The sequence below is a fragment of the Anabrus simplex genome, chromosome 2 (genome assembly GCF_040414725.1).
Source record: "Anabrus simplex isolate iqAnaSimp1 chromosome 2, ASM4041472v1, whole genome shotgun sequence".
In the NCBI taxonomy this organism is placed as follows: Eukaryota; Metazoa; Arthropoda; class Insecta; order Orthoptera; family Tettigoniidae; genus Anabrus; species Anabrus simplex.
This window is the reverse complement of record NC_090266.1, coordinates 725061930-725078505: the sequence shown is the minus strand read 5'-3', so window position 1 is coordinate 725078505 and position 16576 is coordinate 725061930. Positions and strand designations below refer to the sequence as shown.

The following is a 16576-nucleotide window of genomic DNA, read 5'->3' as shown; positions in this document are numbered from 1 at the left end:
CGTTTTAAATTCACATCCATCCATCCATCCAATCCAATCCCATCCCATCCCATCCCGTCCGTCCGTCCGTCTATCCATCCGCTGAATGGGGCGACAGTGGCTTTAGAGAAGAGAGGAACTGATTTGCGTCCCTGTTCATTTCCTTCACAATTAAATTCAAAATATATACAGTAAAGAACAGATCAAAATACTGCACAGGGTCTGCATCAGCTGGAGGGGCATGTTTAGAACCAGGTGTTTGGAGATACAGTGGGGAGGGCTCGAACCAGGTGTCATTTCCAACTTGAGATTCACTGAACACTGTATTATGCATATAGGCATTGTTGTCATTACTGCCTGGATCATGGCCTACACTGTTTTCATTTCCGTCACTTTCCAAATCAGCATCACTGTCACTTTCACTAATGACAATACCATGAGGTTTATTGTACTGTGGAATGTCATCGCTACACTCACTTCCTGTCTCTGAAATAACATCACCAACATCATTATTACATGACACTGATATAGCTACATCTTCATCAGACTCAATATAGTCGTCATTGGCACAAACTCTGTTAATATATTCAGCTAAATTGTCATCATTCTGGAACACATCGTGCGCGGCAGAGGCCATTTTCCTACTCACAAACTTTTATGGTGTACAGAATATAGGTCGCTTTGAAAAAATCTTAACTCTGTAAATAAAGCAATTGGCACAATAGTTGTGGTAGATTTAGAAACTACAGGTTCCGAAGAGTCTAGATCACCTGCATTGTGCTGCTCTCTGTCCGAAAACTAAGAACTACAAGCGAATGAAAAACTGCTTGCGTAAGGAGCGCTATTGCATTCCTTGCAATTTTCACTCGCTCGCCGAGGAACGGTTTTGCGCTCTCTGGAAGAGGAGAATCATTTCAAGTACATACTTAAGATATTTATTCTCTCAGGATGGTAGTGTACAGTAGTGAGGGAAAGCAAACCAAGGTATAACAAAGCGAATGTTGCTGTTACCATTAACAAAATTCTGTATGAAGAAAGTGAGCTCTCAGATGAAATTATCTTTTCTTTGGTCTGTTTTCAGACTGACTTTTCTGTACAGGAGTGAAAGCCAGATAGACTCAGGCTATCTTATTTATAAGTTAGAAGTAACAGACATTAACCCATCCACTTACCTTATAAACATCAGTTCCGGATCTTTAAATTACGATTTAAATGCTGGTGTTTATAAAGTCCATGCAAGACTGCGCTTAAATATTAATATCACTGCAACTACTGGCTCAAACGTTGTCAAACTTTCATAGAAATACTCAAAAATAATCATTTCATTTGAATGTGCTACATTACAATGAAAAAACTATGCACTATAAACTCACCTAGTAAATATTATGGTGCGTCGGAACATTTACGTTCGTAATATTTACATCTGCTTCTTGACTCCTATTACTACCACTAACTTTACTAAGCACAGATAACGTATCCACATTACTAGATTCACAGGTAGAACTTTCCGATATATTATAATCTTCTTCACAATCACTATTCAGTAAAATATCCACAACTTCTCGCTCGGCAATAGCTTCGCGCGTGCTCATCTTTACTCACTGAACACCCGTGACATCAGCTCAATGCTATCTTCAGTTTATGCGGTTAATCCCCTAAACATGACTCAAATACAGCAGGAGATACTTCCTTCAGATATAAAGAATGATTGTAATGCCATCTGTGGAGGTTTTAACATCCTACCTTCACTTTACCATCGATAAAGCAGGATGCTGCATTACGCCATCGATTCGACGGTTAGGTAAGCTGGTGGGTTATTGTAGCAAAAATTATTGCTGGTACAAACAGTTGAGATCATTAGCAGATAGGTACTCAGAGTGAGGAGATAAAGGCTAAGTTGGGAATGAACTCAATGGATGATGTGTATGTAAACCAGCTACAGAACCAACAAGGCCATGGTGCAAGTTAGGGGATTGTGGAGGTGCTTACCTAATTCACAGAGGTTTGCAGACTGAATGCTGAAAGTAATAACACACTATAATGGATGTGTATGCATGATGTATGGACATTACAGATCTTAGGCTTCCTTTTACTTAACATTTTGAAATGAAATCATAAAGAATAAAATTTGTTTGCATTTTTATTTGAGCCAGTGATCATGCTGTATCAATTACTCTGTGATTATGTGATAAGGATGAACAAAATGGCTGGCTTCCAAAAAAAAAAAAATGCACATCTTTAATCTGCAATAATTTTGAGTTCTGTTGATAGGCAGAAATTTTAATTTCTTGTTATTCTATTTCTAGCAGCATCTGAACTGGTTACCGTCTCGGGTGAGGTGCGAGAGCGTGCATGTGACTCCCTGGTCATGTGTATTGTTACAACACTCAACCAAGGCTTGAGGAATGGAGGAGGTATTGGAGATATTCTACGAGCACCAAGTAGCACTGTAAGCCCATAACACTATGTACTAGTAAAATATTTTTGTTTCATTTTATTCTTAGTATTGAATCAGTATCCTCCTCTTAAAGTCCCTTTGTTAAATTAATTGGTATGGTGTGGCCATTCCTAACATTTATCTTTATTCAAATATATTATCCAATTATAACACATTTTTCTCCCTTGCAATGAATCTCTATGAGGCATAGTGACTGGAAACTTCATCAATCATTCAATACTGATCTGCTTTTAGGGCAGTCACCCAGGTGGCAGATTCCCTATCTGTTATTTTCCTATCCTTTTCTTAAATGATTTCAAAGAAATTGGAAATTTATTGAACATCTCCCTTGGTAAGTTATTCCAATCCCTTCTGTGTATTGCATTTACTTACAGGGCAGTCATCAACACTCATTGACATATTCAGTCTTGATGTGGGAAGTACAGGATATATTCAATCAATCAAGCAAGCAGTCAACTTTTAGGGCTGTCACCCAGGTAGCAGATTCTCTAGAAAGACTGATTTAAAAAAAAAGTAAAAGACGTAAAGGTGAATAAAAGTGATAAAATAATAGGTACACAGGATAAATACAAAAGGAGAAAAGGATTCCAAAGGGATAATACTGGGTATTTCAGTGCAAAGTCCCAGTTTTTAAATAGGTATATTGTTTGACTCGTTAACAAAACATTAATGTAACCTGGTGTAAATGACGGATTACCTGTGGGAAAATAAATTGCAGTTGCAAGACATGCTGAAAATGTTCCTCCCCCTCTTGGAGACATGTTATTGCCTATCTCACCATGTAGTCAGATACACGCCTCGTCAATGTTGATATTGTTTATTCTGTCTGTGGTGTTTGGGTAGCAGATAGAAGCCCTCGTTTGAGGCATTTCTACTCACTTTACTTAGCTAGTTGCGACTCTGCCCACACAATTTAAATCTAAGAATTTCATTTTTGTCCGTATTGAAGTCGTAGCGAAAACTGACCCAGTGTGTAACATCTGGTACGGTACCTGCAACGGAGAATAAGAGCTTTGGTAAGGTGTTAGTGGTGGAAGAGGAAGCCCAGTGTTTGGGTTAATGGAGTAATAATAATAATAATAATAATAATAATAATAATAATAATAATAATAATAATAATAATAATAATAATATTATGTTTTACATCCCACTAACTACTTTTAATTAAGTAAAAGGTATCTGTGCCCAACTAGGGAGCAGATATCAGCCATAGGGTCTGTACCTCAGAGAGGTGGCTATGACAGCAATAATAATGTTATTCATTTTACATTTTGCTAACGAATTTTTTATGGTTTTTGGAGATGCCTAGGTGCCAGAATTTTGTCCCACCGGAGTTCTGTATGCCTGTAAGTCTACCATCATGGAGCTGACGTATTTGAGCCATGATCAAACTTGCTAACTAGGGCTCAGGAAGCCAGTGCCTTAACCATCTGAGCCACTCAGCCCAGCGCCTATGACAGTGTCTGTTTCCTGTGTTAAGAGTGGCTGATGAATGGCCTAAATTGGCATTGAGAAAGGCAGTAGGAAATCACCTCAATTATTTTTCCCCAGGGTATCATCAGTATGGCTCAACAATCAGATACATCAGCCCCCAATCCCTGCCATCGGGTGCTAAGATTCTCTGAAGATACGCAGTTGGAATATGAGAAGTATGTCTGAAAGGCGAAAGGTCTAAAACACCATCAGAGAAATGGAGAGACTCAAACTAAACATCTTGGAAATAAGCAAACTGTGATAGCCTGGATCAGGTATGTGCAGTATCAGAAATAATTTTGTCTGTTACTCAGGAAACAATGAACCAAATCAAAATGATGTTGGCATCACGCTGGGTAAGCAAAAGAATAATGCGGTTAAGGCCTTCATTCAATTATCAAATTGATCAAGTTTAACTCAAAATATTTCGACCGAGCTCGATAGCTGCAGTCGCTTAAGTGTGGCCAGTATCCACTATTCGGGAGATAGTAGGTTCGAGCCCCACTGTCGGCAGCCCTGAAGATGGTTTTCCGTGGTTTCCCATTTTCACTCCAGGCAAATTCTGGGGCTGTACCTTAATCAAGGCCACGGCCGATTTCTTCCCACTCCTAGGCCCTTCCTGTCCCATCGTCGCAATAAGACCTATCTGTGTCAGTGCGACATAAAGCAAATAGCAAAAACAAATCGATATAAATATCATCCAAGTGTATGCTCCCACTTGTGATGGAACCGATAATGATATCGGTAAGTTTTATGGAGACAAGCCTTAAAAATAACAAAGAATTTGGAAATAACTATACTTATCAGAGATTCCAATCCAAAAGTGGGAAAAGGTGTTTGAGGGACATAATTAGATAAGAGAAATGATTGTGTGGACAGGTTTTTTGTGACGTATAGTTTCTGTAAGTTACCAGCATGTAAATTGTACACCTGGAAATCAAATGCTGAAACAGAGACAAAGGTTGTAAGGAATCAGATTGATTACTTCCTGATTAAAACAGATTCAGAAACTGCATTAAGTAAGTGAAGATTTGTCCTGATGCTGATGTTTCATTGGATCATAATCCATTGGTCACTAATATTATGCTGACATTAAAGATCACAAAAGGATATGTCAGTCTTAAACTTGATAATGCAAAACTCCAAGACAAACATTAGAAGAACAAATTGAAATATCTTAGCAGACAGCGATCTGACCCGTATGAAATGCTGAAGGACATCGAAACCAGCTGGAGTTAATTCAGAACAATTGTACTGGATACAAGAAATCGTCATCTGATACAAGACAAGCGTGTTAGAAAAAAAATCCACCAGATGACTGACAAAATCCTCAGTTTGATGGACCAAGGGATGCTGGTAGAAAACAAGAACTTGGAAAGCTACCAAGAACTCCAGACCGAAATCGCCAGATAGTTAGAAGGGCGAACAACTGTATGAAGAAATAGAGTGTGAATCTAAGCATGACATTTTTAACATGCATGAAAAGAAGCTGCAGGATTACATAGGACGGGATAAATGGACTCTTATATAATAATCAAGGTAATATCACTGAACTTGAAGAAAAACTGAACAACTGTGAGACTGATCTTTTCCATGATAATTGAGGGACATGTTCTTCCTTTTATAATACAGATGAGGGACCATTAATAACCCTCCAGGAAGTAGATTATACACTCAAGAACTGCAAAAACAGAAAAGCACCTGGACATGATTGGATATCAGTAGAAATATTAAAAATTATTAAAATAGACCAATCACTGTATATCATGATAGAGCTATTCATTTTAGCGTACACTAATGGATCAATCCCTTCTTACTGATTGACATCCATTTTCATCCCTATTCCAAAGAAAATAAATATTGTATAAAATTTCAAACAACACCTAGAGGTGTGGATTAAGATGGTGATTAAGAGTTTGACAACCCCTCTGTAGGATTATGGCGACTATCTCATCTTGTATGGAAGTCAGAATGTGATTTTTTTTTCAAAATTTCTCAAGAAATAAGGTATTGCACTTCATTTTCCTATCAGTTTACCTATTACATCAATGCATGTGAGCATGTCTTTGAAATAATTAACAGTAGGTTCATAGATAGCTTTCCTTTTTTTTTTTATCCACCTCCTCAGCTTGTTGATGACCAGCCTCGAATCGGACAGAAGGGTCAATTCTTCTTATTATTATTCTTTTATGACCACATAGGATCACTTTAGTCAGTCCGCCGTTCAGGTCTCTTTGAAGGGATTGTTCGGGCTTTGCGGTCCTCCCAGTACTTCTTCAGACGCTCCAATCTTCGTGCCCTTTCCTCAGTTGAAAATATGCGTCTTGTTGGTCTGTTTTGTGTAAGGGTAAAGCGGAGATTTGTATTCTTGAGTTTTGTATTCAATTTTATCTTATTTGTGGTGTCTTCTGTTGTGAGGCCTATTTCCTTAAGATCCTCTCTTACTTCTCTGATCCATTTACATCCTGTTGTGGTATTTTTTGAGACGAGATTTTGTTGTACTAGTTGTTTCAGAAGTCTCGAATTCTGCATCCTCATGATATGTCCAAAGAATCCCAGTCTTCTCTTACTCATAGTATCTGTAATGGGTTCAAGCTCTTTGTACACGACTTTGTTAGGTATTAACCGCCACTGTCCATCTTTCTGGTATTTTTTGTTGATGCAGTTTCTTCCAGTCCTCCTTTCAATTTTCTGAAGTCTGTCAGTCTGATTGTTTATTCAGGTGAAAAAGTGTTTCTGCTGCATATGTAGCTTCTGGTTTTATAACTGTCTTGTAGTGTTTTATTTTTGCATTTATTGATAGACATTTCTTTTTGTAGATATCCCATGTTAATTTTTGTGCTTTAGCTAATCTATTTATTCTTGTTTGGATTGAGATTTTTTCATTTAGGTTATGTGTTATTACTTCTCCAAGATATTTAAATTGAGTTACTAGTTTGATTTTATTACCATTTATGGTAACTTCTTTTAGTTGTGTTGGTTTTTGGGGCATAATTTCTGTTTTTTTCAAATGATATTTTGAGGCCACTTTTATTTGCAGTGTTTTGAAGTTCTGATATCTGGGTTTTTGCTTCTTTTATGTCCACTGCTAATAATGCTAAATCGTCAGCAAAACCCAGGCAATTTGTTTTGATTTTTCAGCCAATCTTTATTTTGGGGGGACATTTCCTAAACCATTCCCTCATTACCATTTCTAGAGCACAATTAAATACAGTAATAGTGATGAGAGCCCATCTCCCTGCCATAGTCCAGTTTTAATTTCAAATGTGTCTGATGTTTCACCCCTAAACTTCACTTTTGATTTGGTGTTAGAGTCAATTTTATCATGTTTATTAATTTGGAGTGTAGTCCAAGGTGTCTTAAAATTTTAAGCAGAGATTCTCTATGGATGCAATCATAAGCTTTTTTGAAATCTACAAATGTTGTCAGCATATCTCTGTTTCTTCTCCTGTTATAGTCCATTATCAACTTAAGACTCTTGATCTGACCAGGACAGCTCCTCCAGGGTCTGAAACCTCCTTGATATTCTCCTAGTTCTTTCTCAAGTTGTAAACTTATCCTCTTAAGGATGATTATTGAAAATATTTTGTATGTTATGTCTAGGAGCGAGATTCCCTGTAGTTATTAGGGTCGGTTTAGTCTTCTTTTTTGTGCAGTGGGTGAATGAGGGCTGTTGTCCAGTGTTCTGGTAGTTGTTCTTTAATCCAGATAAAGACAAGTTGTTGATGGAGGGCAACTTTTGCTGATGTTCCTGCATATTTCCAGATTTCCGCAAAGGTCTGATCTTCTCCTGGCGCTTTGTAGTTTTTTAATTTATTCAGAGCTTGGTAGACTTCCTTTATTGTGGGGGGGGATTGAGGTTCTCTGGTGGTGTTTTTATTGGGGTGTTTGTGTCCAAATGAAGGAGTTCTGTAGATTCCTCACAATTTAAAAGCTTGTTGAAATATTTAGCCAGAATTTCTGCATTGTCTTTATTGTTATGAGCCAGCTTACCATTTTCATCCATCAGTGGGGTCAGGGGTTCATATTTTTGGAGCTGCTTTCTGAAGGTTTTGTAGTAGTCCCTTGATTGAGTTTTATTGAATTGTTCTTCAATTAACTGCAGTGTGTCCTTATGATGTTGTCTTTTTATTCTACTTAAGACTTGGGTAGTTTCTTTTCTCTGTTTTACTAGATTTTGATAGGATATTTCTGGTTTTTTTTTTGGGACTGATGTAATACCCATGCCTGATGTCTTTCTCCACTGTTTCATCACATTCACTGTTCCACCATTGGTGTCTTTTACGTGGTTTAATTGGAGCCAGATCTTCTGCAATTTGTTTAAGGTTGTGTACTAAGTCTTCAATTTTATCTGTGATTTTTATTTTTTCAGTTGCTTTCTGGTAATTTTTGTTGTTGATTTGCTTGGTAGGATCTATTTTTCTTTTAGTTTTAAGGGCTTGCTTTTGCTGTCTCCTCTGGGGAGTGAGTTTAATTTTAAGTACATAGTGATCTGAACCTGTCTCTATTCCTCGGAGGACTTTGACTTTATAGATCTCTTTGTGGTGGTATTTGTCCATGCAGATGTGATCCAGTTGCCATTCTCCTTTAGTGTAGTCAGGGTGTTTCCAAGTTTTGAGTTTTTTAGGTTTCCTCTTAAAACATGTAGATTTTGAGATTAAATTATGGTTTCTACACAGGTCAACTAGTCTCTCTCCATTTTTATTTGTTTTCTTGTGTGCTGACCATTTTCCGATGATGTAATGGTATTTTCTTTCTCTACCTCGTTGAGCGTTGAAGTCGCCTATTAATAATTTTACATGGTGTTTGGGGATGTTATCTATGGTCTGGTCCAATAGGTCCCAAAATTCTTCTCTTTCCTCATGGTCTTTTGAGGAGTTGTTTTTATCATTAGTGGGAGCCTGGGCATTTATTATAGTATAGATTTTATTAGATGCCTTTAAGGTGAGCTTTGAGAGTCGTGGAGACTGTGATTTGAATTCTTGAACTGTGTTTATTATTTTAAGGCTGACCAAAAATCCTGTTCCAAATTGTGAGACATTCTTCATCACTCTCTTCCTGGGTATACCTTTATAAAGTCTGTACCCTTGAGATTCCAAGGCATCCTGGTCAGTGTTTCTAATTTCCTGTAATCCCCATGATAAGAATTTTCTGTTGGCCCATTATGTCGGTGATCACTTTTAGTTTACCGGTTTGCATGAGTGAGTTTATATTGTGTGTAGAGAAGTATGTTATCTGCTTTGGTTTGATTCTTGATTTTGTCTCATTCGTGTATGAGGTACTGGGGTATTTCTGTCCCTCCGACTTCACGGTATTTTCTAGGTGGCAGCCCACCGTATCCGAATGCTGCCTTCTCTGAACTCTTGGTTCAGTTGGTGGAGTATTCCTTAAAAGACCTTCCATGGTTGACTGTCAAGGTGTCACCTGTATGGGATTATTATTATTATTATTATTATTATTATTATTATTATTATTATTATTATTATTATTATTATTATTATTATTATTATTATTATTCCATCCCTAGAGGTGTTAGAATATGCAATAATATCAACTCTTCCAGTAGACCCATCTGAGAAAATTCATGGGATTTCTTCGTGCACTTGCCACCCTTTCTGTCGTAAAGCATTAGCAATCTTAGACCTCACCATATGATGGCATGAATTACGTAGTAATGTTCCTATATCACTGAATCCTATGACATATCCAAGTGATCCGTTCTCGGTGTAGTGTCTGCGTCAGGTACCACTTAAGGATCTGCCTGGAATGGTCCGCCCAGTCGCCACGTTTGCATTCATTTTAAGACAGGTGATCCATTCAGATGTGGATAATCCAGCTTCATTAGAAATCCATTTGTTAGAGTCAGATACATCTGCAAAGACTTCATCACCCCTACCTCATCCAGGTAATATCTTCCAAGTTTCAAATTCACGAGTTCTTAGATCATTACGAAGCTTCTTAACTGATGTTTTCGAAAAACCTTTAGGTTGAGGAAGACTGAGATGTTTACATGAAACTTGGAGTTCTTCCTGAAGTGGGCATAGGATATTCATATATGGATTATTTGCTTTAATTAAGGAGATACATATGTTACAGTGTTGTAGAAAGGCTTCCCATGTAGCTCAAACTATTCCAAAGCCTCTCACATTCTTGTTACAATACAACATAACATTGGCAATATCAGTAGACAAAAGTAACATTTCTCTTGACAGAGCTTCCAATTAATTTATAAACGTCCTCCAAGAACAATTGTGGCAGTTGATGTAATGGTGCCATTTGCAAGGAATATACAAGCTTTGGCCATAAATATTGATTGTTTATATTTATTTTCTGGTCAGGGCATAACATTGGAGCAGACATCGAAACCACCAAGTCATTACAAATTTTCATCATTATTTTACCCTGATAAAATTTTATTTTGTCACTGAAAGTAACTCTCAGATATTTTATGGTTTCATTAGATTTAATTCCTGTTATTGAAGATACAGAATCTAGTATTAAGTCCTTTTCTATGAGTCTATCTTTATTAATGTTGATCACAGATGACTTGACAATATTTAATTCTAGGCCAACCTTATGCAACCTTATGCCATCCCCACCAATTCTTGAGCATCTTCGAGTGATTTAGAACTGACCGCTGTGTCATTATCAAAAGCTGCAATGGTTATATTGTCCATTTCAAGTGATACTTGAAAACCATATTTATTCAAGATTTCACACTATGACAATTCCTTTAGAATAAAATCTATTGACAAATTGAACAGGATTGGGAATAAAGGTGAGCCCTGAAAAACAACTTTATTAAGGTTAATAGATTTCGATACTTGGCTGTTTACGTAGATCCGGTAGAATTACTTCTCACTTGGTTCTTAGTAAGTTCACAAAGGCATATAGGTCGAGACCTAGCATCAAGAAACTTATCTAGATGGTTATGACTCACATTGTTGAATGCTTGTGATACATGTAACATCACTACTATAAGGTTTCTACTTCCCAGTTTTGCTTTCTTCAAACATCCATCAATTAATGACACATTTAAATATGGCAAAACTATAGTAAGCCTTACTCAAGGTTTAGTAACACGAGCCACAGCTAGGTGGCGCACGCCAGTTCACTGTCGCATTAGTAGCGCTTAGAGGCAGCGCCGTGGCGATAGAAAAGAGCCTCTTGAAGGGAGTGTAAGGGCCACTGTTCTCATGACAAAGATTGGCCTGGATGTGCAAAGATAGGTTACAACTACTAAACTACCTTGTTTCTTGCCGTGCGGACAGTATGTGCCGCAGCAATAGAAAAGAGCCTCTCGAACGGAGTGTGGCCCCAAAGGGGTCACTGTTCTCATGACAGAGATTGGCCTCGAGGTACAAAAATACCTTAAAGTTAATAAATGATCTTTATTTCTCGCGCCTTGACCCTTAATTTCCCTGGCCGCTTCATAATTTTTTTCTTCTGCAATGGTTGATAACAAATTCTCAGCCTCATCCTAGGTGTCAGTGACGTCATCCTCTTCCTTACGTGAACCAATCACCGTTATAAGCAATGGAGTATGGCGTCTAAAACATTATTTCTGGTTATAAAAGTAAATGTACTTCTAGGGGCGGGTGGGTTGGTCCCAGGCAAGCGTATTGAACACATCTCTCTTCCACGATCATTATAAGGTAAACTTGGAAGCATTTCAAGTAACATTCTATGTAATAATCCTTGAGTAATGGTTTCTGTATTTTTACTTTAAATTTATTCCAGGTTTACTTACAAATCTTCTTTGATTTTCATTTTGTAAATTATATTTCCTTCATTTTGAATCAATCACCTTTTCTACAAGGCGACGAATAGCAGACGTATTGAGGTAGGCCTCCAGTTCATTGGGTTCAGTCGATTCTTGTACTACTTGTGTATATCCTCCCTCCCACATTAACTTATTTGCAAGTTTCTGTTCATGGGCTTCACTTGCAGCTCCATTCCATTCAACTTCAGGCAAATTTAGATCTCCCCCAATTATTACCATATCATTATTATTGTTTTTATGAGTATAATGTATTATTTTCTCAAATATTTCCATGTCTCTTTCCTCTCTCCCAGGCCTATATGTTCCTATAATTCCCACCTCCTTCATATTAACACAAACTAATTTTATCCCTAATATTTCATCCCTTTCATCGGTAAACCATTCATGTGAACAATAAGTTTCCTTCAGCAGAATAAACACCCCCCTCCCCCTCCCATTTATCTCCTCGGTCTCTACAATAGACTGTATACCCTTCTAGAAATACCCATCCCTTCTCTCAACCACGATTCCACTCCTATCACCACATCCGTCTCATAAGATTCCATCAATGTACCAAAATTTAATTGTTTATTTACTGCACCCTGACATTTTACCAAGAGCAGTCTCAGACCCCCTTCCTCCCTAAAACTTGACTGTTGCAATTGGGTAACTTGAAATTCCTTACTTTCCTGAGTTTCATTTTCTAGTTGACTGAGCCAGCTTGCGGTACAGCTGGCTCTTTCTACTAGTTTTCCTGGTCAGTATTATAACTCAAGGGAGTTGCCTTTTTTACAGTACATATCTTATGACTAATAAAATCTAGAACAATATTTGCAATCTTTCATTTACCTGAATTGTTTAGATGAAGGCCATGCTTTGTGTAACAGTGTCTCTTGAAACTGCTGCATTCAATTACCTGAGTATTACGAAAATGTTTACAAATTTTAACCATGTCTCTATTAACTTTGTCTACTTCAATGTTCACACACGAGTCTCTCACCAAATCATGCCTGGGGGCATGTCCACTACAAAGATGTTAGTGTGAGTCAGTTTACCTAGTGTACATTTAAGTTGAGAAATGACATTCTTAGCGTCGCTGTGAGCTACGTCGTTCGTCCCGCCGATGAACACTACTGCATCACGACTTCCGAGATTTCTTGCTGCCTGCTCCGTGTTTTCCAGTATCTTCTTGATTGGGGCCCCAGGATAGATGACGGCCGATGCTGCAATATCTTCATTGTTCATTTCCTTCGCAATTTCCCTTGCCTGGCTATCACCGAATATAAGAATGTTCGACACTTTCGCCGGTGCACTGTGTGGAATTTTAGGCCTAACTTTGCCACATCTCGTAATGGGGTTTGCACTGTACGTTTGACTGCTTCTCATACGGATAAGTCCTAGCATATCGCTTACTTCCCTCAGGGCTGAAAATCTATTTTTGGTATCAATTACAAAGTTGTCCTTATTTAACTATACACTTTTCCTCCTAGAATCTGAAGCAACTTGACACCACGCGCTAGAATTTACAGAGCCACCTGTCTTCTAAGTGTTTGCCAGTACCGGTACTTTCGATTCCAGTAAACGTACCTTGTCCTTTAAAATCTCATTCTCCACTTTTAATGCTTGTAAATCCTGTTGCAATAAAGAGAGAATTACAAGTACATTATCATTACCTCCATCCTCCAAGGAATGAGACACCAGCGATTTGTTGACCGTTGTAGGCCTAGGTTTGTTACCGCTATTCAAATTGCACTCGCCACAGCTCACACAGGTCCAAGTATCTTCATTTTTAGCAAAACCTGCACTACATATACCAAATTAAACACTTTTCACACTGGATACCATTCTTCACTCGCTTCTTGTTTACACCACCCTTATTCCCGATTATTCTGCAAGAGAACCGGGAGCTATCTTCACTTCCATCTTGCCACCAAAAAAAAAAAAAAGAAAAACCACAGATTATCCTGAAAATGCATGATGTCTCCTACTATGTACTCTTTTGCCTGTCCATTGGGGCATTGAACTCTGGAGTAGATCCTGAGATCAAGAAGATACTCATTCCTCCATCTCTTTAGAAAGTAGTCCTGAATTTTCTCCTTTAGTCAAACCGCCTTCCTCTGGTCTATCCATATCATGGATCCAGAGTACTTGGGCAGGGAATTCCTGTGCCATTCAGGAGATTATTCGGAGTTATTGTTTCAGACCCATCATGAACTCTTGGTCTTGAGTTAATGGTGGCCTCTACTTCCACCTAGTGTCTTCCCCAACCCTTTTTTTTTAGGCATCTTTTAACTGTCTCCACCATTCTTTCCCTCCAGCCTCTTTGCCAAGCCGCCCATGACTATAAAATTCCACTGGACTCTGTTGTGGGTGAAGTGCTGGTTTGTTCGCTTATCAATGAGGATTTGGCCAAGCTGTTGCAATTCTTTGTGTGCATCCTGGAACGTTCTGGTATTGTCCAAATAGACTGTATGTGGGAGTCCTTTTCTTCATGAGAACTGTGTGAAAATCATCATAAACCTTAATCACTGTTGTCAAAAACAAAACAAGCCTGTATAATACGTCTTCAGTTCGTACACCGAACGGTTTTGGGAGAATGATTATTTATTTTATAATCTACCACTCACTTGAACCCCGTATGTAGTAGTCCAGAAAGTTACCTTACAAAAAAAAAAAAAAGTGAATATGTAAAACTTCTGGAACATTGAAATACTAATTTGTTGTCTTCAGGACGGGTGCTGAAAATTAATCTTGGGTATTTTTGCAGGACGAAATTCTTGGTTTCTTTCGAAAGAAAATCCTCCCACTGTTTTAAAGACTATTTAGTGATGCCTATTTGGAACTGTACCTGATGTCTGTAATGGATCAAATTCAAGGGTTTGAAGAAATAATACAAATAATAGAAGCCACAGAAGTTTCATTCTATATTTTTTCCTTAGAGAAGAAATTGGTAGGCAGATGGGAGGAACAATTTCTCACAGTCCAAGTCAAAAACAAACTGAATCTTGTACCAGATTCTTGTGACATTAGAAAAGAATAACTTCTAGTCATGGTTAGCATCTTTTATAAGACATGCTCAGAATTATGAAAACAGAAATAGTGGGTTCTTTTCCAAAGTGCTCCTATCTGGTCTTACATTCTGGTACGAGGGCTATGCCAGAAGTTTTTAGCAGAGTGTGAAAAAAAAATTTTATTTGCAAAACAACAATTACAACTTTTCAAAATACTCTCCATTAGCACGTACACATTTTTCCATTCTCTGAAACCACTTAGAAAATGTTTCAGTCCAAGCTTCTTTCGGGATGTCACTTAGTGCACTCTCGTACGCTGCAATGACCTCTTCATCTGATGAAAACCGCTGCCCACGTATTTTTTCCTTGGTCTTAGGGAACAGAAAGAAGTCACATGGGGCCAGGTCAAATGAATAGGGGGGATGAGGTAACACTCGCACTTTTTCCCTTTCCAAAAAGTTCATTGTTCTGGCAGCCCTGTGTGCAGATTCATTGTCGTGATGCAGCAGAAGGTGCCCGCTCTTGGACTTTGGGTGCTGTGAGCTCCAAGTGGCGAAGACTTTGGGAAGACAGTCATTCTAGAGGTGTACAAACTCCGCATTTAACTTGCCCATGCTTGCCTGCTTTCCAGGCAAGCAAGCTAGCCGCATGTAAACAACAGTACAGGCAGGCTGCTGCACTCCTGGCCAGGTCAAGCTCAGCCCAACCTGGGCAGGCTACAGGTTAGCTTGCTTGCTTGCTTTCTTCTTCCTGCTGCATTAATCGATGTTTGCTCGTTCATTGTGCTGATATGAGACTCGCGTGAATGCAGGCAGGAAAGGGGTTGTTACATGCCATAATTTATATAGGATTCGTCAACACAAATATTATTTTGTATGGTTATTTACTATTATGTTAATCATTACAAAGTTATGTTTAAATTTATTTCGTAATTCAGACGTCTTATGTAACTAATTAACAAATAATATTTCTCTCTGTCAAACATAGTTACTTAATAAAAAGTAGTTTCTCTGAACAAAATATTTGAATATTTAAATAAACATAATGACAGCTGATGGAAGTATGACCATAAATATAATGCATTATTTATTATTCGAGAAAATTAGAAACAAAGATATACGTAATGTAGCTACAGGTCATAAATATCTTTAAAAGAATAATTTTATAGGTAAATTTTTGAAATACATTTAATAATTTAGGAACCCCTTCCCCACAAAACCAAAAGAAATAACTATAAAACTAATCTGTTTAGAAGTGTAATTTTACCATTTGCTCTCTTAGTTTGTGGTCACCTCATACTATGCATACTGCATACCAGTATTTAATGCATGGACACATTATCGCTTGTGTGTATTACTATGATGCCATTAAGTCTTTATAAAGACGGGAACGTTTTCGCTGATAAAATTTCCCGAACAGCTGAAGACCCTCTCGCTGGAGAGACTCGTAGCGGGTATGTTAAGCACCTTTCCGCTACGGTACAAGGCAAGTCGGAGCAGCCTGTGCGAATTATTTTTCCACTACCGCAGTATATTTTCGTTACTAATAAACCCTTCTTGCAAGTACCTACTGACCTCACCATGTATCATTGGCGAATTTTCTGCCCATTCATCAAATTTCGTCTTCCTACGTTGCACTGAATTTTCTTCATATGAAGATGGGACTTCTTGTCTATTTTGATTGGGTAGCTGCTCTGAAAATATATCTGCCCAAGTTATTGATATTTTATGCTAATAAGAGAATGTTAAAAATATATCAATTGCATAGGTATAATAATAATAATAATAATAATAATAATAATAATAATAATAATAATAATAATAATAATAATAATAATAACAACCAGAGAACCTTACCTTCAGCACACATTGTCAAGCTGCCTCGAAAACAGAC

At 37.8% G+C, this 16576-nt stretch overlaps 1 protein-coding gene across 5 annotated transcripts in view; it reads left to right on the top strand.

Moving 5' to 3' along the window:
* Positions 1 to 16576, top strand: part of Itpr (Inositol 1,4,5,-trisphosphate receptor) — a 1013977-nt gene that overhangs the window by 937508 nt on the left and 59893 nt on the right. For 3 of the 5 annotated variants that reach the window (XM_067141352.2, XM_067141349.2, XM_067141350.2), the window contains one exon: positions 2286 to 2428. In XM_067141352.2, the coding sequence (XP_066997453.1) occupies positions 2286 to 2428 (143 nt within the window). The remainder of the gene's footprint in view (positions 1 to 2285; positions 2429 to 16576) is intronic. The other 2 variants (XM_067141353.2, XM_067141351.2) reach the window with 1 other exon arrangement.